We start from the raw sequence: 27,443 nt of genomic DNA, 5'->3' as shown, positions 1-27,443 counted from the left end.
CGCCCGCCGCCCACTCTTCCACACCGCCGTCCCGGAGCATCTCGCACTTGCCTCCTGCTCTTTGCTGAGTACACGGAGTCAGACACTGGTAAGCCACCGCCTTTTTTTGCTTCCCACGCTGCCAATTGAAAACTTTGCGGGGACGAGAGACAACGAGACACGGAGACATTTTGGCTAACACGTGGCGGGCTCAGCTCCATTCGTAACCCACGAAAAAAAATCCTTCCCCCTCTTGATACCCCAAAAACCGCCATCACCATGTACGGCACCGGAACTGGCCCCCAGACGGGCGTTTCTACCCCTCGATCCAACGCTTCTCTCCGCCCTCTTACTCTCCGCCACGGCTCGCTCGAGACCTCATTCCTCGTTCCGACTGCTCTCCACTTCCACGCCCAGCAATTGAAGGACCGCTTCAATGCTACCCTTCCTCCCGCCACAGATGAGCTTGCTCAGGATGACGAGCCCTCATCCGTCGCAGAGCTGGTTGCGAGATACATGGGTTTCGTCGCCGACGAGGTCGAGAAGGGTGAGGACGACGAGTCTGGCTCTTATGAGGAGGTCCTGAAGCTCGTCCTTAACGAGTTCGAGCGCGGTTTCCTCCAGGGCAACGAGGTCCACGCCCTCGTAGCTACCCTCCCCGGCATCGACGCCAAGAAGTTGGTCGTCATCCGCAGCTACTACCAGGCCAGACAAACGACTGGCCGCACGATTAAGGCGTACGGCTCAGCGCTTTTCCGCGCCGCCGATGACGGCTCTGCCGACATCTACACCATTTTCGGTGGCCAGGGCAACATCGAGGAGTACTTCGACGAGCTGCGCGAGATTTACAAGACATACCAGCCCTTCGTTGGCGAGCTCATTCACAACGCCGCTGAGCTTCTCCAGAACCTCTCCAAGCACGCCAATGCCGAGAAGCTCTACCCCAAGGGCCTGGATATCTTGAGGTGGCTTGAGGACGAGGATGCTACTCCCGACGTTGACTACCTCATCTCAGCACCCGTCAGTTTCCCCTTGATTGGTCTCGTACAGCTTGCGCACTACGAGGTTACCTGCAAGGTCCTCGGTGTTCACCCTGGTCTGCTGCGCGAGCAGATCACCGGTACCACCGGTCACTCCCAGGGTATCGTTCTCGCCGCGGCCACTGCTGCCGCCGAGTCCTGGGAGTCATGGAAGGAGATTGCGCCGTCTGCGCTCACCATCCTGTTCTGGATCGGTGCTCGTAGCCAGCAGGTCTTCCCCCGCACCTCCTTGACACCCACTATGATTCGGGAGTCTGTTGAGAACGGCGAAGGTACTCCCACTCCCATGCTTAGCATCAGAGACCTCTCGCTGGCTGAGGTCCAGAAGCACATTGATGCTACCAACCAGTACCTCCCCGCTGACCGTCACATCTCCGTTTCCCTCATCAACAGCCCTCGCAACCTCGTTGTGACCGGTCCTCCCATCTCCCTGTACGGTCTGAACGCTCAGCTGCGCAAGGTCAAGGCCCCCGTCGGTCTGGACCAGAACCGTATCCCCCACACGGACCGCAAGCTCCGCTTCGTCCACCGCTTCCTGCCAATCACTGCTCCTTTCCACAGCAAGTACCTGGCTGAGGCTACGGAGCTGATCGACGAGGACTTGAAGAACATCAAGATCGACGCCAAGTCTCTTGGTACTGCTGTCTTCGACACGAACACCGGCAAGGACATCCGTGAGGAGGTTAGCGGCAACATCATTCCCACCCTCATCCGTCTTATCACCAGAGATCCTGTCAACTGGGAGAAGGCCACCGTCTTCCCTAAGGCTACTCACGTCCTTGACTTCGGTCCTGGTGGCATCTCCGGCCTCGGTGTTTTGACCAGCCGCAACAAGGAGGGCACTGGTGTCCACGTCATCCTCGCTGGTACCGTCTCTGGCAGCATCACCGAGGTTGGCTACAAGCCTGAGCTCTTCGACCGCGATGAGGAGCACGCCGTCAAGTACGCCATTGACTGGGTCAAGGAGTTCGGCCCTCGCCTGGTCACCACTTCCAACGGCGACACCTACGTTGATACCAAGATGTCTCGCCTCTTGGGTCTCCCTCCCATCGTTGTTGCCGGTATGACTCCCTGCACGGTTCCTTGGGACTTCGTTGCCGCCACCATGAACGCCGGTTACCACATTGAGTTGGCCGGTGGTGGTTACTTCGACCCCGGCATGATGACTGCCGCCCTTCGCAAGATCGAGGGTGCCATCCCTTCCGGACGTGGTATTGGTGTCAACTTGATCTACGTCAACCCCCGCGCTATGCAGTGGCAGATTCCCATGCTCGGCAAGCTTCGTGCTGAGGGTGTTCCCATCGAGGGTCTCACCATCGGTGCTGGTGTCCCCTCCGTTGAGGTCGCCCAGGAGTACATTGACACCCTCGGCCTGAAGCACATCAGCTTCAAGCCTGGTTCCGTCGATGCCATCCAGTCCGTCATCAATATTGCCAAGGCGAACCCCACCTTCCCCGTCCTTCTCCAGTGGACTGGTGGTCGCGGCGGTGGTCACCATTCTTACGAGGATTTCCACCAGCCTATCTTGACGATGTACAGCCGTATTCGTCGCCAGGACAACATCATCCTCGTTGCCGGCAGTGGTTTCGGTGGTGCCGAGGACACTTACCCTTACCTTACCGGCGAGTGGTCCAAGAACTACGGCTACCCCCCGATGCCTTTTGACGGTACCCTGTTCGGCTCCCGCATGATGGTTGCCAAGGAGGCGAAGACCAGCCCTGCCGCCAAGCAGGCCATCATCGACGCTCCCGGTGTCGAGGACAGCGAGTGGGAGAAGTCCTACAAGGGCCCCATCGGAGGTGTTATCACCGTTCTCTCTGAGATGGGAGAGCCCATCCACAAGCTTGCTACCCGTGGTGTCCTGTTCTGGGCCGAGATGGACCGCAAGATCTTCGCGCTCCCCAAGGAGAAGCGTGTCCCTGAGCTGAAGAAGAACCGCGATTACATCATCAAGAAGCTCAACGACGACTTCCAGAAGCCGTGGTTCGGACGCAACCGTGCTGGCCAGGCTGTCGACCTTGAGGACATGACTTACGGCGAGGTCGTTCGCCGCATGGTTGACATCATGTACATCCGCCACCAGAAGCGCTGGATTGACCCTACCCTCCGTTCCTTCACCGGCAAGTTCATCAGCCGTGTCGAGGAGCGTTTCACCTCCACCACTGGCCACGCCGCTCAGCTCCAGGACTTCAAGGATTTGGACACTCCTTACGAGACTGTCGAGCGTATCCTGTCTCACTACCCCGAGGCCGACACCCAGCTCATCAACGCCCAGGATGTTCAGCACTTCCTGATGCTTTGCATGTTCCCCTTCCAGAAGCCCGTTCCCTTTATCCCTTGCTTCGATGAGAACTTCGACTTCTACTTCAAGAAGGACTCTCTGTGGCAGTCTGAGGACCTTGATGCCGTTCCCGGCCAGGATGTTGGACGTGTCTGCATTCTCCAAGGCCCTACCGCCGTCAAGTACTCCAAGGTCATGGATGAGCCCATCAAGGACATTCTGGACGGCATCCACAAGACTCACGTTCAGTACCTGACCCGTGACCGCTACAACGGTGATGCCAAGAGCATTCCCACCATCGAGTACTTCGGTGGCAAGCTCATCGACACCGAGGTTCCCGTTGAGGATGTTGACGGCCTTACCGTCTCCTACGACGACGCGCACAAGAACACCTACCGTCTGTCGACTGCTCCCAATGCCACCCTGCCCAGCCTCGACTCTTGGTTGGCCCTCCTCGCTGGTCCCGACCGCAGCTGGCGCCACGCCCTCCTCACTTCCGAGGTCGTCGTTCAGGGACAGAAGTTCCAGACCAACCCCATCAAGCGCATCTTCGCTCCTTCTCGTGGCCTCTTCGTTGAGATCCAGTACCCCAAGGACCCGAAGAAGACGAAGATCATTGTCAAGGAGCAGCCTCGTCACAACCACTACGTCGAGGTTATCGAGGTCAAGCTTGAGAACAACAATGAGGTTGTCGTCAACATGATCAAGGACACCACCGCCCTTGGCAAGCCTGTCGCTCTCCCCCTCAAGTTCACCTACCACCCTGAGGCCGGCTACGCCCCTCTCCGTGAGGTGATGGAGGGCCGTAACGACCGCATCAAGGAGTTCTACTGGCGTGCGTGGTTCGGTGACGAGACTCTCGACCTGGATGCCGATGTCGCCAGCAAGTTCGACGGTGGCAAGGCCACCATCACTGGTGAGGACATCAACGACTTTGTCCACGCCGTCGGCAACACTGGCGAGGCTTTCGTTGAGCGTCCTGGCAAGACTGTCTACGCTCCCATGGACTTTGCCATCGTCGTTGGCTGGAAGGCTATCACCAAGCCCATCTTCCCCCGCACCATTGACGGTGACCTGCTGAAGCTCGTCCACCTTTCCAACGAGTTCCGCATGAAGCCTGGTGCCCAGCCTCTCCAGAAGGGCGATGAGGTCTCCACCACCGCTCAGATCAACGCTGTCATCAACCAGGAGTCTGGCAAGATGGTTGAGGTCTGCGGTACCATCTACCGCGATGGCGAGGCCGTCATGGACGTCACCTCCCAGTTCTTGTACCGCGGTGCCTACACCGACTACGAGAACACCTTCCAGCGCAAGAACGAGACCCCCATCCAGCTGCACCTCGCCACCAGCAAGGACGTTGCTGTTCTCAAGTCCAAGCAGTGGTTCAACACCGACGACATGCCCCGTGACCTGGATCTCCTTGGCCAGACTCTCACCTTCCGTCTGCAGAGCTTCCTCCGTTACAAGACCAAGACCGTCTACAGCAGCGTCGCTACCCAGGGTCAGGTCCTCCTGGAGCTTCCCACCAAGGAGGTCATCCAGATCGCCAGTGTCGACTACGAGGCCGGCCAGTCCAACGGCAACCCTGTTGTTGATTACCTCGAGCGCAACGGTACCCCCCTGGACCAGCCCCTCCACTTCGAGAACCCTATTCCTCTCAGTGGCCGTACCCCTCTCCAGCTCCGTGCCCCTGCCACCAACGAGAACTACGCTCGTGTCTCTGGCGACTACAACCCTATCCACGTCTCCCGCGTCTTCGCCAACTACGCCAACCTGCCCGGCACCATCACTCACGGCATGTACTCCAGTGCCGCCGTCCGCAGCTTGGTTGAGACTTGGGCTGCCGAGAACAACATTGGTCGCGTTCGCAGCTTCCATGCTTCTCTCGTTGGCATGGTTCTGCCTAATGATGACCTTGACGTCAAGCTTCAGCACGTTGGCATGGTTGGAGGTCGCAAGATCATCAAGGTTGAGGCCAGCAACAAGGAGACTGAGGAGAAGGTTCTCCTTGGTGAGGCCGAGGTTGAGCAGCCTGTGACTGCCTACGTCTTCACTGGTCAGGGCTCTCAGGAGCAGGGCATGGGTATGGAGCTTTACGCCTCCAGCCCTGTCGCCAAGGAGGTCTGGGACCGCGCTGACAAGTACCTGCTGGACAACTATGGTAAGTTATCTTCCTCAGTAATTTGTTGAACTTGAGAACTAATGGCATCTAGGCTTCTCGATCACCAATATCGTCAAGAACAACCCCAAGGAGCTGACGGTTCACTTTGGTGGTCCCCGTGGCAAGGCTATCCGCCAGAACTACATGTCCATGACCTTCGAGACTGTTGCTGCCGACGGCTCTATCAAGTCTGAGCGCATTTTCAAGGAGATTGACGAGAAGACCACTTCCTACACCTACCGCTCCCCCACTGGCCTGCTGTCGGCTACTCAGTTCACCCAGCCCGCCCTGACCCTCATGGAGAAGGCCAGCTTCGAGGACATGAGATCGCGTGGCCTTGTTCCCAGAGACTGCACCTTCGCTGGTCACTCTCTGGGTGAGTACTCCGCCCTCGCTGCCTTGGCTGAGGTCATGCCCATTGAGAGCTTGGTGTCTGTCGTCTTCTACCGTGGTCTTACCATGCAGGTTGCCGTCGAGCGCGACGCTGCCGGACGCTCCAACTACTCCATGTGCGCCATCAACCCCAGCAGAATCTCCAAGACTTTCAACGAGGAGGCTCTCCAGTTCGTTGTCAACAGCATTGCTGAGGAGACTGGCTGGCTTCTTGAGATTGTCAACTACAACATCGCCAACATGCAGTACGTCGCTGCTGGTGACCTGCGTGCTCTCGACACTCTTACCGGAGTCACCAACTTCCTCAAGCAGCAGAAGATCGACATCGAGGAGATGCGCTCCAACATCGAAGAGGCCAAGGATGCGCTCAAGGAGATCATCAAGGGCTGCGCCGAGGCTACCCTCAAGAAGCCCACGCCTCTTGAGCTCCAGCGTGGCTTTGCCACCATTCCCCTGCGCGGAATCGACGTGCCTTTCCACTCGACCTTCCTGCGCTCTGGTGTCAAGCCCTTCCGTTCGTTCCTCCTCAAGAAGATCAACAAGACGACGATCGACCCTGCCAAGCTTGTTGGCAAGTACATTCCCAACGTGACGGCCAAGCCCTTCGCCCTCACCAAGGAGTACTTTGAGGATGTGTACAAGCTCACCAACTCGCCCAAGATCGCCTCGATCCTGGCGAACTGGGAGCAGTACACTCAGGACGGCCCTGCTCCTAACGGAGTGAACGGCGTCACCGCGGACCACGAAGGTCCCGGTGCTGCTGCGTAATGTGTGGGCGTTTGACGCTACACGATGATGAAAACAATGGCGAGGATACTAGATGACGAATGGCGGACACTCATGACTCTAGACGGCGGCGTAATTGTTGTACAAACTACTATGGATGTTTTTTCTGATGATTGTTTTATCACGCGGTAGAAAGTGTTTGTGTTTTATGGGCGGCGTCAATTGTTAATGGTCGTACAAGGACAAGAAAGAATAGAGAGCAATACTTCATAAACCCTATCGCCAGTGACTCGAAGTGAATGAAAACAAGGTCAAGGGATGACGGCTTGTGTCGCCAACAATCACGAGAAAAATGTCCGAGCCGAAATTCTTGTCCAACACTGAAAGGGAGGGGCGGACAGTGGTGATACATACGAGTGAGGTGTTGGGAGCCAACAAGCACCGCAGTTCTGACAGCGGGGGATCGACGGAAAGGGAATGCAAGGACCCGGCATCGCAGATGGTTCTTCCGAAGGTGCAGCAGCGTCAGCACCAGCGTCCCGAGGTGCATTTGCAGTGATCGACGGACTCACCCGCGCCAGGCCGGACAGGACAGACCAGACCGGGGAGGGTAAGTCGACCTGCCTATCAGGGGTAACAGCTCTTATCGGACTTTGGACTATCGATATGGTCATGTGGGATGCTATTCTCAGGTGGCCGCCAAGGCTTAGAGCGTTCGCGTGGGAGGACAAAGAGGCTTATCGGATTATCGGACTGTGGCTGAAGGAGGGGAGCTGGAGCTGGAGCTGGAGTCCATGGGGGAGGAGAGGGGAAGAAGAGGGGAAAGCCCCGAAGGGGTCGATGCGTTCGGCTTGCGGCGAGCGCCGTGCGACGTTTTACGGTGAGAAGCGCCCCCCCCCCCTTTGCCCTCCTCCGCCCGTCTGCGGGTGGGGGGAGTTTTGGCAGGTCGTTTCCGGGGGTCCGATTGCCTGGAACACAGCACGCTCCAGGCTTGTGGTTGTCGAGTGTCTCGCGGGCAGCATCTGAACTCGTTGTTTATTTTCCCGGCCGGCTTTGTGTCTTGGAAGTTGTTTCTATTTTATTTCATCCAAGTTAGTAAAAGCAGGGTCACACGAAGAGTCAAAATGTGTTTGCTGTAGTACATGAGGTTTCCGGATCGAGTTAAGAAGGTCAAGCTGGTTTCTGTAGACACGTGGTTTCTCCCGGTGCCGCCTAAGGGAATTTTATCTTCAGTGAAGGAGGCTTGATGTGGAAGTTGCGAGGCGTGCCGCCGGCGAACCCCTACCGCAGCGCCGCTAGCAGCTTACAGCTAGGTAGGTAAGGTACGGGCGCCCGCCCGCAGCTCCCCTTTTTTTCCCCTCCTCGCGCTTCTTCGTCTTATCTTTCCGACGCCGCGGCCGGGTTTGGTTGGGGTGCGTGGGTTTGGGTGTTCATTCAGGATGCGCGTCATCTGTTGCACTGCATATATCTACCCGCCTTCCCTTTCCTCCTTTACGACTTCGGTTCTTGCTTTTTGTCTGTTTTGTTTCTGAGTTTTGACGAGCGAGTTGCTGTCGGACTTGGCATTGGCTCGTGATCGCGCACATACACACCACAGCACAGCACACCCTCTCTCGCTCTTTTGGTGGTCTTCTAGAACGGAGGACAGGAAGGATTCCCTGGGCGGCCTGTGACAGTGGTTAACGAGAGCTCAACTTGGACAGCGACTCTTGGAACGACGTCAGCTGCGCCGAAGTTGCCGACGACAGCCGAGCGAGGTTTCCAAAAACGGTGAACGGATAATTGACGAGGGTATTCCAAGCTGCACTCGGACGACATTGTGTTTAGTTTTCTTTGCCATCTTTGACCACGTTATCTCGACCCGAGTCTGGAACGTCTTTGTGGGGTCGTGATACGCAAAGATGGGCGACATGATTAGAGACCCCTCCCCCGCATCAACCGAAGCAGCCCCGCGTGGAGGAGCACCGGCGGCACCGCAACAAAAGCAAAACAAGCTGTTCCTCGGCACGTTTATACACTCCAAGACCCGCGAGGAGCTGGATTACCTCCACGACACGGCCATCTGTGTCGATGCCACGGGTACCATCGTTGCTGTTGAGAAATGCGGCAGCCGGGCGGAAGCGGAGGAGGTGCTATTCCCCAGGCTCGGGTGGGAGAAGGCGGATGTGAAGGTACACGTCGGAAAGGAGGGGCAATTCTTCTTCCCCGGGTTCATTGGTATGCCGTTTTTTGTCTTCCTGCTGGTTGATGACCTTTCGCTAACCTGGAATACTATAGACACCCACGTCCACGCATCGCAGTACCCCAACGTCGGCATCTTCGGCAAGTCTACCCTCCTAGACTGGCTCAACACCTACACCTTCCCCCTGGAATCCAGCCTCGCGGACCTCAAGAAGGCGAAGCGCGTCTACACGGCCTGCGTAAAGCGCACCCTCGCCCACGGCACGACCACGAGCACCTACTACGCCACCATCGACGTCGCCGCCACGAACCTCCTCGCCGACATCTGCCTCGCCCTCGGCCAGCGCGCCTTCGTCGGCCGCGTGTGCATGGACCGCCCAGGCCTGTGTCCGGAGTACTACAAGGACGCGGACGCCGCCGACTCGCTCCGCAAGACGCGCGAGACCATCGCCCACCTCCGGCGCATCGACCCGGGCTTCGAGCTCGTCGCGCCGGTGCTCACGCCGCGCTTCGCGCCGTCGTGCTCGGAGGAGGCGATGCTGGGGCTGAGCGCGCTGCAGCGGGAGCTCGACGTGCTGGTGCAGACACACATCTCGGAGAATCAGAGCGAGATCGAGCTGGTGGCGGAGCTGTTCCCGCAGAGCGAGAGCTATACCGATGTCTACGACGGCATGGGCCTGCTCGGGGAGAAGACGGTGCTGGCGCACGCGATCCACCTGTCGGAGGCGGAGGCGGCGACGATCGCGGCGCGCGGGGCCAAGGTCAGCCACTGCCCGTGCAGCAACTCGAGCATCACGAGCGGGGCGGCGCGGGTGCGGTGGTTGTGGGATAAGGGGATCGAGGTCGGGCTCGGGACGGACATGAGCGGGGGGTACAGCCCGAGCGTGCTGGAGGCGGCGAGGCAGGCGGCGCTGGTGTCGCGGCACGTTGCGATGGGGCTCGAGGGCGCGGAGAAGGAGAGGGCCAAGCTGACGGTGGAGGAGGTGCTGTATCTGGGCACGAGGGGCGGTGCGAAGGTCGTCGGACTCGGGGAGAGGATTGGCGGGTTCGAGGTGGGCATGCAGTGGGATGCGCAGCTGGTTGAGCTGGGTGTTGTTGATGAGGAAGGGGAGATTGAGGGGGGTATGGATTCGAATGTGGACGTGTTTGGGTGGGAGAACTGGGAGGAGAGGGTTGCGAAGTGGGTGTTCAACGGGGATGACCGGAATACGGTTGGGGTTTGGGTCAAGGGGAGGTTAGTTCACTCGAGGAAGTGAGGGGTGATGGTGATTAAGGAAAGCATTGCGGGCGGCGTTGGTCTTGCTCTTTATATGGTGTTGATAGAAAGTTAGTTGGAAAGACAATACATGAGGGTTCAGTCTTCTTCAACAACTATATTCCACCTGGGCTGTTGTTTCATTATCACTGTTACCGTCTTCGCCATTGTCGCCGTTGTCGTTATTATTGTGATTGTTTTCGTCGTCGTTATTGTTATCGTCCTCGTCCTCGTCGTCCTCGTCGTCCTCGTCGTCCTCGTCGTTATTGTCCCTACTGTTACTTATATCTTTACCTTTCTTTCAATATTCTAATCATCGAGTTCATCTCACCACGCAGAAATCCATGAATGACCCATAGAGACTGGCTATTGATGGCTATTGAGGAAGGTTTCATGAGGCTTCATGTCGCACCTGCTTCCATGGTGTTGGTTTGGATTGAAGATAAGCTCCCAGCCTGCCGGGCTGTCAGCATGTGCGGCACCAGTGCTTCACCGGGAGTAGTTGCACCTTCCTGTTGGTTCGCCATGCAGGTCAACGGGGGCGTGACCTGCTGATAGATGCTCTCCCTCCAACCTCATTGGCAAGAAGCCGCTTGCTTGGCGCCAGGCAGCCTTACCATCCTTTTCCCCAGCTGTGACCCGATGCTACTCCTGCTCCCTCGCCATTTCCACCACCTCTCACCATATCCTCACGAACTTCAACCGCGACGAGCTTCTCATTTGACTTGAGTATGCGATACGAACTCTCATACCGTCCAAATCACATGAACAAGTTTCCATTGTTGGCTACGTTTCTGCGAGACTGTCTGATACTCGCCCGCCATGTCCGGCCTCGAAGGGCTGAGCCTCGCCTGCAATGTCATGCAGCTTATCGACTTCAGTCAGCAGACCGTCTCCATGTGCCGCAGCATATACGAGAGCGGTAAATTCGAACCTGGACTCGAAGCACAGGCGAGCTCTTTGCAAGATGCCTCGTCAGAGGTAGTAGCCCTACTTCGGAGCAAGACCGTCGCCGCATTAAAGACCACCGGAGCAGAACGACGTCTGTTTGATGTTGCACCCAAATGTATTCAGCACGCGAAGGATCTCCAGGAAGAGATTGCCTATCTCACACCTCATCAGCCGGGTAAAATTCAAGCTTTGGTTGCAACCTCAAAGGCCGTCTGGAGAAAGCGCCGTCTAGAACGGCTCAAGGCCAACCTCGCCGACGGGCAGAAGCTCATGGAGACCCTGATCCTGGTCAGAATATTTGCAAGAGTGGAAAAGGTGTGCGAGGACGATCCGGCCTTCTTGGGGCGTATGGATCATCGCCTTACAGCTTTCATTTCGAGATACTCCGAGGACCACGCTGCCCTTCGGGGGATCGTGCGGGACGAATCTGAGGATATTCGAGGTCATGTCACCTTAGAAGCCTCCAAAACCCGGGATTCTGTTTCACTACATGTCACAGCCAGGCTCAATGCCTCGGAAAGATCGATCAAGCAAATGGTATCAACATCAACCGCCACCATCCAGGATAATCTGGTTCGGAAACTGGAGACGATCAACATAGCCGCAAGCAGCGAACAAGATCACCATCGCCTACCTCAGAGTTTGAAGTATACCGATATGAATGAACGGAAGAACAGCGTTAGGACAGCACATTCGCAGACATTCGAGTGGATATTGAAAGATAATCCTCGGCGAATCGACAAGTACTCTGTTGCAGGAAGCCAATCAGATGTGGTCGAGATCGCAGACGTCGACCAGAACATCAGAGATAAGGTCAAGGATACTGGCAGTGATGAAGTCACCATTTTGGGCTCTGAGAATGGCTCCCAATCGGACGTTGAGGGGAAAGATAGGGGCAGTGAATCCTCTTTTCATGCCTGCACCCAGGTCCCTCTGTGGGATAACTTCGTTGAATGGCTTCGGGGAAATGACCGCAACTTGTACTGGGTCAGTGGCAAGCCTGGTTCCGGCAAAAGCACCTTGATGAAGTTCATCGAAACGAGCGAAGACACTCTTAAAATCATTGGCAGAAGAGCATTCAAACCCCCGGCTTCTATCCCACTTCGTATGGAAGCCAGGAAGACCTATGCAAAGAAGCCTCAAGGGCGTTGTGTGCTCTCTGCTTTATCAAGTATCCGAATCGGACAGGCAGTCCTGCATCGAATTGCTAGCCAGATTCCCGCGGCTGCGCTACAAAGACTCCGATACCGATTGGACGAATGAGGAGTTGAAGTCAGTTCTGCTGAGCGTCCTCCGGAATCGCTCGCAGAGATATCTCATTCTATTGGATGGCCTCGACGAGATGACCTTTTCTATTGATGGCGAAGCTCCTTTGTTATCCCTTTTGGATGAACTACTCACGAATCAATGCGTCAAGCTCTGCGTCTCAAGTCGACCCGAGCCTGTATTTCAGAGGTATCTGAGCAAACACCCCATGCTCATGATGCAAGATCTAAACATATTTGACATTCGAAAGTATGCGGAAGATAGCTTGCAGATGTTGAAAGTCGAATCAACCGAGTTGCTTGACCGGCTTTCTTGGCAAGTTGTCTTACGTTCAGAAGGCGTCTTTCTTTGGGTCGTCCTTGTCCTAGAAAGCGTCAAAAGGGGACTCAGCAATGGCGATACTTTGGAAATCATCTACACTCGCATAAGATCCCTCCCGAGAGATCTCAAGTTGCTATACCTGGACATGTGGTCTCGATCCAATGGAGACAGCATCTACTACGAGCAGGAGGCAATACTGTACTTTCAGCTTGTCATGGAGACTAATAGTTATCTCAAGTGGTCCATATGCAGCCTCCTCCAACTGGCAACAGCATCGAAAACGGCTTGGCTGGACAATTTCGAAGCGCAATCCAGTATTCCAAGCATCCAAGAAGTCATGATTCGCTGTAGAAATGTTTTTCAAACATTGTCCACGAGATGCTTGGGCTTGCTGCAAGTCCAAACCATGGATCTCCAAGAGCTTGTGGACGTCCAAGATGGTGATCCTAGCTTTTGGTCAAACACCAGTGTTGGATTTACCCACCGCACAGCCATCGAGTTTCTCGTTGACGACGAGGACGGGAGAAAGATCCTACAAGGCCACGCCCTCAAGCCAGACGAACTAGTCTCAAAACAAGTCAAGGCCATCTTATTGACAGCTTACTTCTTTAAGCCAGAATATCGGGCGGCAACGGAAGAGCTCAATATGCCACACGATGACTTTTTCACGGGCCTGATATTCACAAGACTTTTGCTTCACAAGAAGGATAGTATTTCCTCTGTTACACTACACAGCCTCTTGTCACTGGTACATAGGCACTACAATGCCATTATGCGGCATCCCCAGAAGCGCTCCAAGAATTCTCAGGAACAATTTCTGGCTATCGCCACCTCCTTCGGCTTGTCCGATTGGGTTGCGGGGCTTCTCGACTCAATCGAAGCATCTAGCGGGGAAATGCAACTTTTCCTGTTGAGAGCAGCCTGTGCGCCATTCAGTATTCTGTTTTCGTTTGGCGATTGCTTCGCTTTCGATGAAAGAACCCACTTGCCGAGACGAATGAACAGAAATGACTCCTACATGTCAGAAGTGGAAACTCGGCAGGACTTGAAGCGGGAAACTTTGATACGGGAGATCCTGTCACGCTGTTCCCAGCCTAGTAGCCAAGCGGGCGCTCTGTTCCTCCAAAAGTCTAGTCCTCGGCATAACACCGCATTGGATGGCATCTCGAACGCCTGGCGCTGCTTTTTGGTGCACAACCTTCAAGGAATCGCCGATGACCACTTCTCCCACATACCAGACAACATATGGGCCGAGAAAATGCAAACCTTGCAAAGTTTTCTCTCCGCACACGTCTCACCCCATATTCGGCGCCAAAAGTACATTATTTGCGTGTCTTTCTGCATTACTCCAACCCTGCAGCGTTGCGCAGCTGTATTTCTTAAGTTGCCCATTGCCGCTTCCCAACGTGGAATGTGACATATATTTTGAAGTCAACGACGACTTTATTCTGAGCGCCATCCTAGACAACATGTCAAACCACGGGGTGCAGGAGCTTCCATTTGCCAGCACAGACTTACAACCGGCCGCCAGAGTCGTTATGTTTCGAACGTGGACTCATTCCGCCACAACCAACAAGCCGCGTTTTCTCAAAAGAGCTTTGAAAGTCGGCCATGGTGACAGTGAAAAACTCTTCAAGGAGATCGTGTTCCAGGTACCGGGGCAGGACTTTGCGATTTAGAAGAGGCTCGTGGCCCAAGCTGAGTTGCTGGACGGCGCCTAGGGTATTGTAGACGGATTGAAAGCTGCTGGCTACGAGCTTAGTGAGGTGGACACTACTTACGAGTGTATTCATGGGAGTGTTCTCTGATAGAGTAATGAAGGCGGCTAGAACAGTTGTTATTCGTACTGATGTATTTATGCTTGATCTATCCCATCGAGGCGGTTAAATCTGAAGGCGTTGGTCGAGTACCATGTGATGTACCCCTATCAGGTGCACCCCTCAATGTCACTACCACTCCTGTTGTCCCCATTGTCTCCGTTGTTCCTGTCGTTCCTGTTGCTTCTGTTCTTGTTGTTCGCATTAGAAGAAATGGTCTGAAACTGCCGCCCGAGTAAGAAATCCCTTTTCCTTTCCAGTTTGTTCTACATTTGAATTTGGAAAGGCTGCTAGCCTCAAAATGCTCCGTCAGAATGAGGAGTCATACATGGAGTGACACGCAAGAAAGGAGTTCGAGATTTCTGCGGGGAATTGTAGCGAATTCGTTTGGCGGTTTAGCTTCTTTCCCTGTCTACTCCTTTGCTTGCTGAAAACCAGCTTTCTCTGACGGTATCCTTCTGTTTTGTGCACGTACGTGAGGAACCCTCGCTTCCGAGAAAGTTTAACTGTGGACCTATATGGGCAATATTCAGCGTACAAGGGCAAAATTTCCACCGATAGAATCTGAGCTGTACCGCGATGGGCATTGCTGCTCCGCCATGGCTCATGGGAAACAAAACTCTTCACTTCTGCTGTCTCCGGGCATTGAACTCTCATCCCTAACCGCACGATTAATTTCTTTGTGGGCTCGCTCATTGAAAAGATATTCCAAGGAACACAAGTTGGTCGCGAGGGAAATTGAGTGCAACATGGTACGTTCAACTTTGAGAGACCAGTGCGAAACTAATCTCCTTCCTGCTCTGACTCTGAATCAATCCTCGGGTCATCCATCACGTTTTGAACAATCTCGGCCAGAGACGCTGCCACACCTTCGCGTTCAAGTTCCCAATTACGTCCAATAGGATGATAACTGACATGGCCGACGTCGCTCTGCAAAGCCAACCAGGCTGCCAGTAGCGCACCTTCCACAAGCCATGCCTGCCGCTCCTCCAAGTCAGGGAAGAGTCCACCAAAAGAGCTGAGGTGGCATTCTCCCGCCACGAACGAGTCATCATACTGTCCTGTCCAACGTGCAAAAGCGTGGAGCCAAGCAGCGGGGTACCGGTCTTCGAGATCTTCAAGGTCGATGTGAAAGTCGATTTCGGGGTCGTTGCCGGGCCAGTTTGAATCGTACCACAAGCCTGAAGTCCCCCAGTCCGTGAATATGGCGTACCCGTATCCCATGTTAGAAGACTGGCGATCTGAGGCGGTGTCTACTGTAGGGGTGGACTCTTGGTGAGATTCAGGTGAGCCTGTTGGCTGCGTGTCAGGCTGGATTTTGGACGCAGAGTCCGGCGCATACTGTGATTTGGTGGCCGAGGGATTGTCTTTGAGACGTACGCTGAGCTTTTCGCCTGTTTTTAGCTCAACTATTAAGCCGTAGGGTGTCTCTAGAGTGAAATGAATAGTGATATTTGAAGACTGAGGTAGCAGAAGGAACGCTTTGATGTAGGTGAGGTCGGTCATATTCGCGGTTGAAATCGATATTCGTTGTGTGAAAGAGCGAAGGCTTCCTTTGGAACAGGGGAGCGGTATCTGTTGACATTTAACGTGTCGACGCTGAGTCATACCTTTGCGCATGATGAGGCTTTGTGTATCTCCGTTGCCCATCAAGGTGCATGCTGATGTACCTAAGGTAGATACTAAAATTTAGGGCTATCTCAAGAGCCGGCGAGCATGGTGGTAGATATCATGGTAAGAGGAATCTGGACGAAGACGAAAAGAACGAAAAGCGTAACGATAACAAAGTGACGAAGAAGAAGAAGAAGAAGAAGACGACGACGACAAACACGATGCCGTTGAAGATATCTTAATGACAGAGATGGCAACAAAACAGTTAAAAGGCTTGCCTTGTTGCTTGGAGTTTTCCGCTACGACTCGTTTCACTCGCTTCCGTGCAAGGGTACTACTACCCCCTGAGGGGTCGAGCGACACATAGGATCATCTACAACATGCCCGATAATCACACCGACTGGACAATCAAGACACTCTGAGACCAAGAATTAAACAAAATCAAATCCAAATTTCAACCGCAGAACAAAAAGAAGCTTCCCATGTCCCTTTGAAAGCTTTTCAGGTGACAGCTTCTGCTTACTGGTCTTTATTTCACTATCACTGGACTACACTGCACTGCCTGGATCATACCAAAGCCTATCTTGCCGTCATCTCTCCTTGCCTCAGACTTTAGCGACCGGCCCTGACGCTCTCTCTCCGCGCGCTCACGGGCCTGGCGCTCCTCTTCCCGCTGTCTAGTCTGCTGTTCAAGGCGCGCGAGGTCATCGTTGACTCTCTACAAACCCATCAATCATTCGTTAGTACAATTTCTGTCAAACAGTTGACTAATGTCTATGTGTAAAAAGGCCGTATACTGCTGTCAATACAGCGATACTGTACTTGGATAGTCTTACCTGTTGCCAGTCCCTGGCATCTTGGCGGTCTTGCTCACGCTCCTCGTTTCTGCGGCGCTGCTCTCTCTCACGCGCAGGATCCTGTCTTCCGAGCATTTTTGCGGCTGGAAGATGTCAGTGTTTGTCTGGAGAGCAACTGACGTGTGGACAGCTGCAAGCAGAAAACTCACAGTGGTTTTGATTGGTGTGCGATGTTGGTGTTGATAGATATCTTGAGATGCTGAGTTTTGCTCGATTTGTGTTGTACAGATTTGATTTTACGGGCGTCAAGCTGAACCTTTTATATGTCATTTCTTTCTTCTTTGGAAACCGAGGAATCATTGAGCTTTCGCAGCACAAATTCAATCACTGCTCTTGCTCGCGCACACTACCAGGGAGCAATTCTAGGAGTGGAGCGGTGAAGGAGTTCTTCAATCACAGTAAAATGCAGTGAGCAAGCAGAACACTTCAGACCTGCCATATGAACCATACCAGTGAACTGCCTTGCAATGACTTGAACTGTGTTTATTGTACATTATTTTGAGACTCAGGTTGAACTAAAATATCGCGTAATTATGTGGTGATGTAGTGCATGGAGGACTAGCGATACAATATAGTTCAGAGAACGGAGGATCGATAGCAATGTCTGTCAAATGTCGGCAATATCCCATCAAGCCTCTCGATTTGCATGTGCGGATACAAACGGGACTGTTACCTTAGCGGTAATAAAGCTCATGAAGCATTCACTAGATACTAACCCATGCTGATTTATCGTTATCTTTCTGAAGTGAATAAGTTGCATCGGCAATGCGTCAATATTGAGACATTGAAGCTTTTTATATTCTTGAAGACCTCCCTTCGGGTCCTCAAACAAAATCAAAGTATACGCAGCTTGTAAGGCATCATAGAAGAGCAATATGCTGTAAGCTGAACCTGGACGTCTTTTGACTTTTTGGAATTCAACGGAGCAATGACCGCAGGTAGCGAAAAATGCGACACAGTGAATAGACTGTGTACTGCCCATATTGTTACCTACCACAGCATGATCGGATAATACGCACTAGTAGGCGGTCGATAGCGGTTTGCAAAGGCCACCTGCATCAACGGAACTTCAAATTCCCATCAGACTAGCTAGTGACAGACTGCGCTACTCAGACTCTGACCACACATTGGCCTGGCTCGCCTGAATACTTAATTCGCCATTCTTTAACAAAGGTTGTTGATATTCTTGGGCAGGATGCAAATACATACAATCACCGCACGTGTCTTATCTTAGTCCACCAAGGGGCAGTGTAACATCAGAGGCCTCGAAATCAATGATGAGACAGTAATTGCAGACTATTTCAGTGTCTCAAAGTCTAAAGTTAATTAGAACCAAGATGATGTCGTACTTTCATAGAAGAAAGGATAGCGGAGAAGCAAAGTACAGCTGGAGGGGTTTTTATCCTGGTGTCAATAGATAGGCCAAAAGTGAAACCATGAAACCGGAACCGAGAGCCTGAAATTGAATTTTTTCAACTATGCTACTTAATGACTACGATGTTTGACTGCGACTTTTCTCACTGCTGCTATTGCTATGGATGTGATCATAAGGGGTTATCTGCGGTTCCGACGCTGGGCGCGCTCCTGGGCTCGCCGACGCTCCTCTTGAATGGTGGCATTCCTGGTGTCGACGACTAGCTAAAGAAGTGATGTTAGAATGTATGTACTCATTTGGGGCATGTAATTCATATTTCTTACCTGTGCAAGCTGATCCATATTTCTGTTTTGAGCCTCCTGCCTCTCCTTCTCCTGGCGCTTCTGGAGCTCACGGGATTGATCTTGCTTGCTGAGCATGGTTGCGGCTATAAACTATCAGCTTATGTCTTCGTATTTTGAGTATGAGCAGATGTCTACTGGGTTGGGTGTGTTAACGGTTCTTGATGTGGTTATAGTGGTTGTTTGGGAAGAGAGTATTGCGCAAGTGTTGTGCTTGGTGGATATTGCTGTGATCTGCTTCTTGATACTACGATGGCATTCTGGAAGTCAATTTATATGTAGCTTGGCTTGTTACGGAAAGTAATTCACTTTCGATTGGAGGGACCATTGTGCGTGAATAATTGTCGGCCTGTGAAGTAGCACTGTGGCGGAAGGTGTTTGGTTCGAGGAAAGGTGTACCGAAAGAAGGCTTGGTTCATTATTGCATATCACCTCCATAGCACAATGGCCTGTGTCGAAGTGACTGACTGATTAAGAGGTTCTTATCATATGCTGTCGACCATGGAATCACGCTACGCGTGCAGACTCTCGGGCTGAGCAGCACAACACAAACTATTAGAACAAACCTCAATTCACGTTTATGAAGTGACTTGAATTCGATGTAGGCATCTGGCCTTTTCTTTCTTCTCTATTTTGCGTATTGCAAGGGTCAGTGTGTACGACATGAATACATGGACTGGGCGATATTGTTCAGAGACATTTGGCCTGCTCATGTAAGTCTCAACCGTATCCTGAGCTGAGACTTCCTTCAAAGGGCTGTATGTTTAGAATGGGCTTTGCTAGTTGGGTAGTGTCAGTCGGCTACCCGCGCAGTCCGCAGCGTACTTAATACTTCTGGAAGAACACTAGTAATAGACAAAACGATATGCATGGCGATAGTAATGACGACGATGGTGATAACGACGGCGGCGACGATAACGACGGCGGCGACGATAACGATGGCGACGACGATAACGATGGCGACGACGAAAGCGACTACGCAGGCTAGGTAGGTTACACGGATTAGACAAGTGTATAGACACTGCCTGGCTATCAGAACTTTTTAGAATTTATGAGTCCTTAGTCCTAAACCATATCTAAAGTCTTAGAACGCCCGCGTAAAGCATTGTACAGAACCACGTGAACATCATGACATAACAGACTAGAAGAGTTTTCTCAAGTATCCGGCCCACTCCCGCGATCTTGCAAACCGGTTCCACGAGCATGGTCAAGACTATGATAAACAAGAGTCTGCAAGCCCCAGCATTTGGTCAGCTATCATAGTCGTGCGGCATGCCGACGGCCTCCTCGGACTTTCATATCGGGAACTCACGGTAAACGACTCCGGCCTATGCGCTCAATCATCTTCCCTACTCCAGTGACCCAAGCACTGCCTGCGATGTTGGTAGGGGGAATAGGGTCACCGATACTGACGACATCTACATTCTTTGAGCCCATGTCGTTCTTTGGTGGAGGAGATTCTGGTGATTGGGAGATTGATTGCCGCCTGAGCTGTGCCATACTGACGATCACAGCGTATCTATCCAACTGGCTGCAGACCGTGGCGACAAAATTAAGAGTGATGTGCCAGAATAATTCTCGTAGGAGAGGGAAGTCAAGCAGGCAAAGGCTTGATTAGAGCGGCCGATTTCACAGAGTAATCAGCTTTATGGACAAGACACGGATTTGACAGGGTCTAGTACAGAGCGGCCGCCTTGCGAGCGGCCGCCTCGACATAAGTACCAACAAGCGGGTACGGGTGGGAGCCGATTCCCGCCTTGGCTTTCCCTAGGCTGCAGCGATCCGCCCCACAGAGACTCCATGAGAGCTATGTAAGAGCACAATCGAATGGTCAGAGCCGGTTCCCGATTTCGACAGAATGCCCCATCATATCACAAAAGCTTTTTTCCCAACCTAAGTTCCATCAAGATTTCTAATTAAGCCGAAAAGGCGATGAGTTCCACGATGCTGTGGAGATTGGTTTGTGATCTGTCACTTCAAAACAGGCAGCAGAGAGCCGCAGCGCAAAAAGCATCCACTTCGTTGATGCACTAATCTGGAAGTACTGGAGGAGAAACCGTTTCTTCACTGCTTTTCATAAACAATGTTAATTGCCTTTGATATTGGGTCAAGAACACCGCCAGTGTGTGGTTGAAACGCATTTTCCTCCATGTGAGGTCGTTGCCGAATAGTCGCCTTTCCCACCTCTTCTAGATTCTGTGATCATTATTGCTAGACATAATACCGAGATACCCTTTTCGAGGTATCAAAAGCATTGACGTCCTTGCTAGTAGATCTAGAACAGACAGAATTCGCAAAGCCTCCGCACATCTATCCCTTGAAGCTGAGGTGCATCCAGAAGTACGGCCCAACTGTTTATGGAAAGGCCCCTCTGATTTGAGAATCTGCGGGTGCTGCGGAATGTGTCCCAGAAATTATCATCACATGGCGGCTCGCCAGGGTTTTGAATGGAGAGTAGTTCGAGAGGTCTCTCGATACGAGGGACTTTGGTACACTATCTCGAAGAAGAAGGTGTTGAGGGTCCTGGACCGCATCGTCGAGCGGCTGAGTGGAGATGTCCGCAAGGAGATATGACTTTCCAACTAGTGGTCAGGTGAAGGTGGCAATGGCTCGATACCTAAGTTTTCACGGGATTTATATATAAAGTGAAAATTTCCTTCCAAGTTTTCATTTGATTCTACATCAGTTTCAGCCACAGTATCACACTATTCTCTCGATTCTCAACCCATTCAATCCTCTGGCCACAACAATGAAGTTCCTCCAAACTGCCGCGTATGCCTTGATGGCCAGCCAACTTACTGCGGCTGCGCCTTTGACGGAAACAGATTCGACGAAGAGTATCATTGAATTTCGCACTCCCAACGATGCCTATGCCGTGAAAGCCGCGTTGGAGCAACGAACCAACGTATGCAGAAGGATCGGCACAACTCTCCGTACAATTGGCACAAGTCATGCAGTGTAAGTTGTCGTTCCGTTCTATACCAATACCATCAGCATATTCAGATTTGACTGAAAATTGATTCAGCGTCATTTTCATGACCACTGGATCTGACCTGGTTGAGACTGTTTGTCGTCTCGCGGGCGGCACCAACTGCGAGGATTGGGCGAAGGCAATCCGTCTTGGGTTCCTCCTGATCTACGGGATCGCCTCCGGCACCAGCGGTGCTGTGCCCGAGACCAACATGAAGATGAAGCGCGAAGAGATTGGCGAATACAGCGACGCCATGCGATCATACTGGGAGAATACTCTTATCGACACCGGCCTTGCATTTGACTCAGTCAGCGTCCTGCCGTTCGACGAAGAGGTGGCAGCCCTCGAGAAACGTGACGACGCTGACCCCAAGCTTCTCGCTCGCATTCATTTCAGCGGTCTTGTCGACAGTGAGACGGGAAAGAAGCACGAGATCATTGCCAACCACTTCGAGGGCAACAATACCGTTTTGCACCTTCCCGGCCTGAATCAGGAGGAACTGGCATCTCGCGACCTGAGCAAGCGAGCTGGCGCAGCAGGCTTCAAGATCTCGTACACCACACGCAAGCTGTCTCTACTCACCCGCAGCCATCAGTCGGAGATGTCAGGTTTCATTTCGGCTGCCTGGGCCCTTGCTTCGGCAAACAACCAGTTGGAAGACTACATTGGCTTTGCCAGTACGGACCACAGTGCAAACTTTTACTACCGCATTATCCCTGAGCTCTACTCGTTTGGACTCAACTACGAATCAGTTGATATCTGTGGTGGCATGGCTAGCTTCTTGTAAGCTGTTATTTTCTGGTGCAGTCAGAAGAACGAAGCTGCGAAACGGTCTTGCTGGATACAGAAGCTCCAGAAAGGAGACAATTAGTTTTGTATTTACGAAGACGGGATGGCGATGAAGGAATGGTAGTGAAGGTAGTTTATGTATAATCAAATAATCACTATCATCAAATCCGCTCCACATGCTTCCCACTTGTTGCCTAGGTTGCTTAGTGAACCAAGGGGGTTGTTAGTAATTCACGAATTTTACTATGTGGCCGAGTACTTCTCGCTGCTCATGTGGGCGGGTAATTGGTATTCGTACTAACGATAACAAAAACATGAATAATGCTGACGATAGCGATGCCGACGAAGGAGACAAAAGGAAGGATGCTGAAGAAGAAAATGACAAAAACAATAGAGTTACTCAAGCAGGTAGCTAATGAGAGTAGTATTGGCTTGATGGGAACCCGACAGCGAAGTCTTATTCACTCGTGTCGTGGAATGTAGCCTCAACGCGATCTCTCAATCTTTGATCATGTCGTAGTCAAGTAACACATCGAATAATTTGTATCAAGTGGTGAAAGAACTCACCTGTTCAACTTAACCACATTTTCCCGGCCAGCCTACTTCGAACAAAAGTGGTATAAGGATGACGTGGGTTTACACAGTTAGAAACGCAGGTGACAGTTTTTGGAAGTGCATCTAGATGAACAAAGCGACAGGAAACAAGCAGTGTGACAGTTTGTGCACAGTTTTCAGCTGGGCAAGGTACATTAGGCTCAATGAATAGTCTATGCAAGGAGTTATCATTAAAATTAGGATCTACAACCTTCGACATCGTGAACAGCCAATCCAACCCCAGGCTCAAGCATAAACATGCTCTTGGATGTAGGCGATCTCAGTTGCCCTGTAGTCATCCCTCTCAATGTAGCCAAGCTTGGAGTAGTTCGCGTTGAAGACCAGGTTGAGCGGCTGATCAGGCGTGTATTGGGGCCAAACAAGACCCTTGGTCCAAGGCCAAGGCCAGCCGTTGCACTGATTGGGGTCGGTGTCGTGGATGAAGGCCACCCACATCTTGCTCATCTTGTCGGCCAGCTGAACATACGACTGCGGCTTGCCCTCAAAAGGATTGGTGGCATACCCGAGACCATTGACGTTGTTGAAGACGAACGCGACCTCCTGGAAATGAGTGGCGCCGTAGATGGGTCCGAGGCCGTTGACGTACACGTTCCAGCGGTAAGAGTAGACGGGGATGCCGGCGTCAGAATACGAGCTGGCGAGAAGGCGTCTACCGCTGTGCTGTTGATAGTCTCCTGCGACGGCCGCGACACGCTTCCATTGGGAACCGAACGCAGTGCCAGTGGGTCGATCGGGATACGACGCTGGGATACCGACGGCGGGGTCATCAGGGTACAACTCCTTGAGAGTGGCGATCTGTGTGGAGTCGACCAGCAGACTGCTAGCGAGCCACGACTCGAACTGCTCCGTGGTGTTGATGCCCTGTTTGGCGTAGCCCGTGCCCTCGTCAAAGTTGTTGCCGAGAAGGAGCGGGACGGGAGCGAATTTGCCCTCGGCAAGAAGCTTCGTGGCCTTGTCGCTGATGAAATCGCCGTCAATGACAGCGCTGATTGTAGGGGCAGTGACGCTCAAAGGGTTGGTGCCGTTGAAGATGGCGTTGAGGGTCTGCCACGGGAGAGCGCGCACGCATGCCAGACGGTCGCTAGCATCAGCGCATCCAGTCTTGGCCAAGAGTGCTTCGAAGTACGGCTGCCAGGCATCAGCGCCGACGAACTTGGCGACAGAGCTACCACTCTCGAGGATGGCGCTGCGGAAGAGGTTGTCGTGTTGTCCATCATAGGCAATGAGCTGCATACCCAATGACCGTGCGCCAGCCGACTCGCCCCAGATGGTGACCTTGTCAGGGCTGCCGCCGAAGGGGGAGATGTTCTCTTGAAGCCATCGCAAAGCCAAGCGCTGGTCCCTGAAGCCGATGTTGCCCGCGCCGACGTCCTGAAGTTCCTGGCTGAAGAGGAAGCCCCAGTAGGAGAGACGGTAGTTGATGCTGGCAGCGATGATGGGCTTGTTCTCCTTGACGGACTGCTCGACGATGTAGCTAAGGTTGTATCTCGGGTCGCGAGAGCCGCCATTGACGTAACTCTGCCGAGGTGAGAGTCAGTGATGGCCGTCGTCTCAAGTTGGGAAGAAGTTTACTTACGCCGCCGTGAACCCAGATACCTACGGGGAGGTCATCTCCAGGCTTCGTGCCGGCCGGACGGACGATGTTGATCGTCAGGCAGTCCTCTGAGACTGGGTTGCCCAGGTTGGCAGTATCTGAACCATACCCAATGCACATCCATCCATATTCGGTAGCGTTCCTCGTCTCCTCAAACGAAGAGTTCAGCGGCTGAGGTGCTGCATAGCGAAGGGGGCCAATGGGGGGCTGCGCATATGGGATGCCCAAGAAGAAGTCCTGAGCGTACTCCTCGTTCCGGACACCAACATACGTTCCATTGGACAGACGCACGGAAGGAGGCGAAACGTCATGGTGACCCGGGAAGCACTCGGACAGGTCAAAGCCCGACAGGAGCACCAGAAGAAGGTTAATTGCGTTTGGACGCATTCTGGGCAGTTTCAACGTCGTCGAAGGGCTCGAAGGAAGGCTTCTAGAAGTCAAAAAGATGAGGAGGGTGGCAGGTGGCTGAAAACGGCGCGTCTCATGTCAATCGCAGAAGAACTGATTTTGAACCTGCAGAGCTGCACGTTGTCGAGCTAGCCGGGAGGCAAGGAGTCGGCAGCCAGTCGTGGCATTTTGTCAACTAATTGCCTCATCGCCATCCAACGGTCGACGACTTCTCCCGACATTGCCTAGAGACTAACGGTTGCGACGGCGTCGCTACTAGGTGCTAATTGGGATAGTAATCACCGATCGGTCGTGGGACTATCGATGAACCCTAGATCGAATATACTCCCATGACACCATCTAGCCCCTTCCTCTGCCCCTCGGGGTGTCCTTTGGGGTCCGGGGATCGGGGAGGACCACGAGCCTTTGCAGGCCGTGTGCATGATTTTCCCTACCCAGATTGCGAAGAGCTCGCATGGCCCCCATGAGGGTTCGTCGTTGCTGCCAGCTTGCATTCGTGGCCCTTAATCTCATCTCGTAATTGCATGCTGTTGGTGTCTAGCGTCATTCCAACTTCTTGCGGACCATCGGCCAAGCGTTGCTGGTTTCGGCTTAGCATAGCAAAATGGTGAGACTACGCTACCGTCTAGCCACCTTCGCCCGTTGGTCAACGGCTAATGACTTCCAACTTGATGACCTCGGTTAACCGAGTCTAGAAGCCCCGGTTCATGTATAACCGGGGGAATCCCACAGTCGCACGAATGGGATCTCGCCCCGTTTGATCCACATCATTTGAGTTCGACGCTAGAAGGCTTACCCCAGCTAGTGTGTAAGGCTGGGATCTCTTGGCCTGGCGTGATCTTTGGAGAAGAAAAGGGCGGAGTCTTCAGCTGGGTTGCGTTGGCGTGGAAATTGTTGCCTGATGCAGGTGGGAATCTCGTGTTGCAGAACAAAGGAATAAGGAAATATCGCATGCAGACTGCTGGAGAACATCGTTGGTTGCAAGAAATTTTCCGGGTGAGCGGGAAGACATCTCGATGACTGATGAGAAAGAGAGAAGAAAAAAGCAAGAATTACTCGTTGGTAAGATCAACCGAGTAGCGAGCCGAAGCCGACGCGTTTGCCGAATCTCCGTCTCCGTACAATCCGGCTTTTGCAACGCCACATTACTTGATTTGGTGGCCCAACATGCCGGTAGTCTAGTGAAGTGGTGTGAAGAAGCCATGGAAGGATGCAAATGCATGTTGGGAGTTTCGTGTGCGACTGCCAATCTCCCATCTGCCCACCGTCACCCTTGAGGTTGCACCCCCCCCTACAGCCTGCAGGGCGACGTTCAAGCAGATGGCCAGTCGGCCGACAAATCGGGGCAGGAAAACGGGAGACTGAACGCCCATCCGAACTCCGTATCTCTAACTGGGACGACTCGGCTCGCCCTAGCGCACACACATGATTGTAACTTTCGCCCTGGTTTCGAGGGGGGCACATAGCGCGAAAAGAGTCGGGGACGTCTTTCCCAAAAACCACTAAACCAGCTGGTCTCCTCGGGGAGGGAACCTTTGTTGTGCCTGGGATACACCCTTGCAAGGAGCGCTGATCAGAAAAACTTACGAATATGCTGGTTTCCATATTATGAGGGTGCGGTGCACCTCTGCTGTTGGGGGCTGTTGGTTGAACTCTTGCGAGATCTGACGATTTTCAACCCAAGCTTTTGTCCACAGAAAACTGTGGCCCTGGGGCTTGTGCCGCAAAGCCGACGATGGTCGACGATAGAGGCGGCCGGCTGCTTGCCGCAACTTGGTCGTTGGTAGGCGCAAGCGCCATACTGTTATTCCTCAGAATATACTGCAAGATATGGCGTGGCAGGGGACTTTGGTGGGACGATCACTTGCTCATTGGCTCTTGGGTATGTGTGCCGCTCTTCTCGTATCTCATCATCACGAACGACCAACCTAATTGTGCTGCGTTGCAAAGGCTGCGTTGGCGATATCCGTTTCCATCAACTCTTACATCGTGTCACTGGGATTTGGTCGCCATATATGGACCATCAGCGACGAAAACCGAAAAGAGATCAACCTCTTCACGATCCTTGTCGCAACCTTCGGAATCATCGCGACGACAACGAGCAAATCGTCCTTCGCCCTCACGCTATACCGAATCGTAACCAACAACTGGACAAAGTACTTTTTGATTTTCGTTATCGTGTCGATCAACATCTCGATGAACCTAATCTGGATATTTGGGTTCGCCAAATGCACACCCCTGGAGAAGGTCTGGGATGGCAGTGTCCCCGGAACATGCTGGGATAAGACCAAGTTGGTTCGATACCAGCTCTTTGCAGCATGTAAGTTGATCACTATGATCACGAGACAACTTCATCGTGGCGTAGCAAAACTGACAAGAATCCATTCAGATTATTCAGCCGTCCTCGACTTTGTGCTGGCCTTTCTGCCCTGGCCGATCCTGATGAGGGCAACAATGAGACGTCGCGAAAGACTCGGTGTTGCCATCGCCATGAGCTTGGGTGCTATGTAA

The 27,443-nt window shown here is 53.0% G+C and overlaps 8 protein-coding genes across 8 annotated transcripts; 5 read left to right on the top strand and 3 right to left on the bottom strand.

The window, feature by feature from the left end:
• Nucleotides 1–258: 258 nt before the first annotated feature.
• Nucleotides 259–6,622, top strand: COL26b_013726 (uncharacterized protein; the record flags this gene model as incomplete). Its single annotated transcript, XM_053186318.1, has 2 exons — nt 259–5,461; nt 5,514–6,622. The coding sequence occupies 2 exons, from the start codon at nt 259–261 to the stop codon at nt 6,620–6,622; spliced, it is 6,312 nt and encodes a 2,103-aa protein (XP_053029742.1).
• Nucleotides 6,623–8,481: 1,859 nt separating this feature from the next.
• Nucleotides 8,482–10,017, top strand: COL26b_013725 (uncharacterized protein; the record flags this gene model as incomplete). The annotated part of the gene is made up of 2 exons (XM_053186317.1): nt 8,482–8,797; nt 8,858–10,017. The coding sequence occupies 2 exons, from the start codon at nt 8,482–8,484 to the stop codon at nt 10,015–10,017; spliced, it is 1,476 nt and encodes a 491-aa protein (XP_053029741.1).
• An 821-nt stretch (nt 10,018–10,838) lies between these two features.
• On the top strand, nt 10,839–12,230 carry COL26b_013724 (uncharacterized protein; the record flags this gene model as incomplete). The annotated part of the gene is made up of 1 exon (XM_053186316.1): nt 10,839–12,230. One exon carries the CDS (start codon nt 10,839–10,841, stop codon nt 12,228–12,230), a length of 1,392 nt encoding a protein of 463 aa, XP_053029740.1.
• Nucleotides 12,231–16,511: 4,281 nt separating this feature from the next.
• COL26b_013723 (uncharacterized protein) lies at nt 16,512–16,914 on the bottom strand (the record flags this gene model as incomplete). The annotated part of the gene is made up of 2 exons (XM_053186315.1): nt 16,512–16,700; nt 16,819–16,914. 2 exons carry the CDS (start codon nt 16,912–16,914, stop codon nt 16,512–16,514), a joined length of 285 nt encoding a protein of 94 aa, XP_053029739.1.
• Nucleotides 16,915–18,393: 1,479 nt separating this feature from the next.
• COL26b_013722 (uncharacterized protein) lies at nt 18,394–18,633 on the bottom strand (the record flags this gene model as incomplete). Its single annotated transcript, XM_053186314.1, has 2 exons — nt 18,394–18,477; nt 18,538–18,633. 2 exons carry the CDS (start codon nt 18,631–18,633, stop codon nt 18,394–18,396), a joined length of 180 nt encoding a protein of 59 aa, XP_053029738.1.
• Nucleotides 18,634–21,304: 2,671 nt separating this feature from the next.
• COL26b_013721 (uncharacterized protein) lies at nt 21,305–22,313 on the top strand (the record flags this gene model as incomplete). The annotated part of the gene is made up of 2 exons (XM_053186313.1): nt 21,305–21,513; nt 21,581–22,313. 2 exons carry the CDS (start codon nt 21,305–21,307, stop codon nt 22,311–22,313), a joined length of 942 nt encoding a protein of 313 aa, XP_053029737.1.
• Nucleotides 22,314–23,155: 842 nt separating this feature from the next.
• On the bottom strand, nt 23,156–24,911 carry COL26b_013720 (uncharacterized protein; the record flags this gene model as incomplete). Its single annotated transcript, XM_053186312.1, has 2 exons — nt 23,156–24,448; nt 24,507–24,911. The coding sequence occupies 2 exons, from the start codon at nt 24,909–24,911 to the stop codon at nt 23,156–23,158; spliced, it is 1,698 nt and encodes a 565-aa protein (XP_053029736.1).
• A 2,217-nt stretch (nt 24,912–27,128) lies between these two features.
• On the top strand, nt 27,129–27,443 carry COL26b_013719 (uncharacterized protein; the record flags this gene model as incomplete). Its single annotated transcript, XM_053186311.1, has 2 exons — nt 27,129–27,252; nt 27,322–27,443. The coding sequence occupies 2 exons, from the start codon at nt 27,129–27,131 to the stop codon at nt 27,441–27,443; spliced, it is 246 nt and encodes an 81-aa protein (XP_053029735.1).

This window comes from Colletotrichum chrysophilum, assembly GCF_026319265.1.
Source record: "Colletotrichum chrysophilum strain AFK26 chromosome Unknown scaffold_251, whole genome shotgun sequence".
Classification (NCBI taxonomy): domain Eukaryota; kingdom Fungi; phylum Ascomycota; class Sordariomycetes; order Glomerellales; family Glomerellaceae; genus Colletotrichum; species Colletotrichum chrysophilum.
Note: the sequence above shows the minus strand (reverse complement) of the source record. Positions and strands in the feature narration are given on the sequence as shown.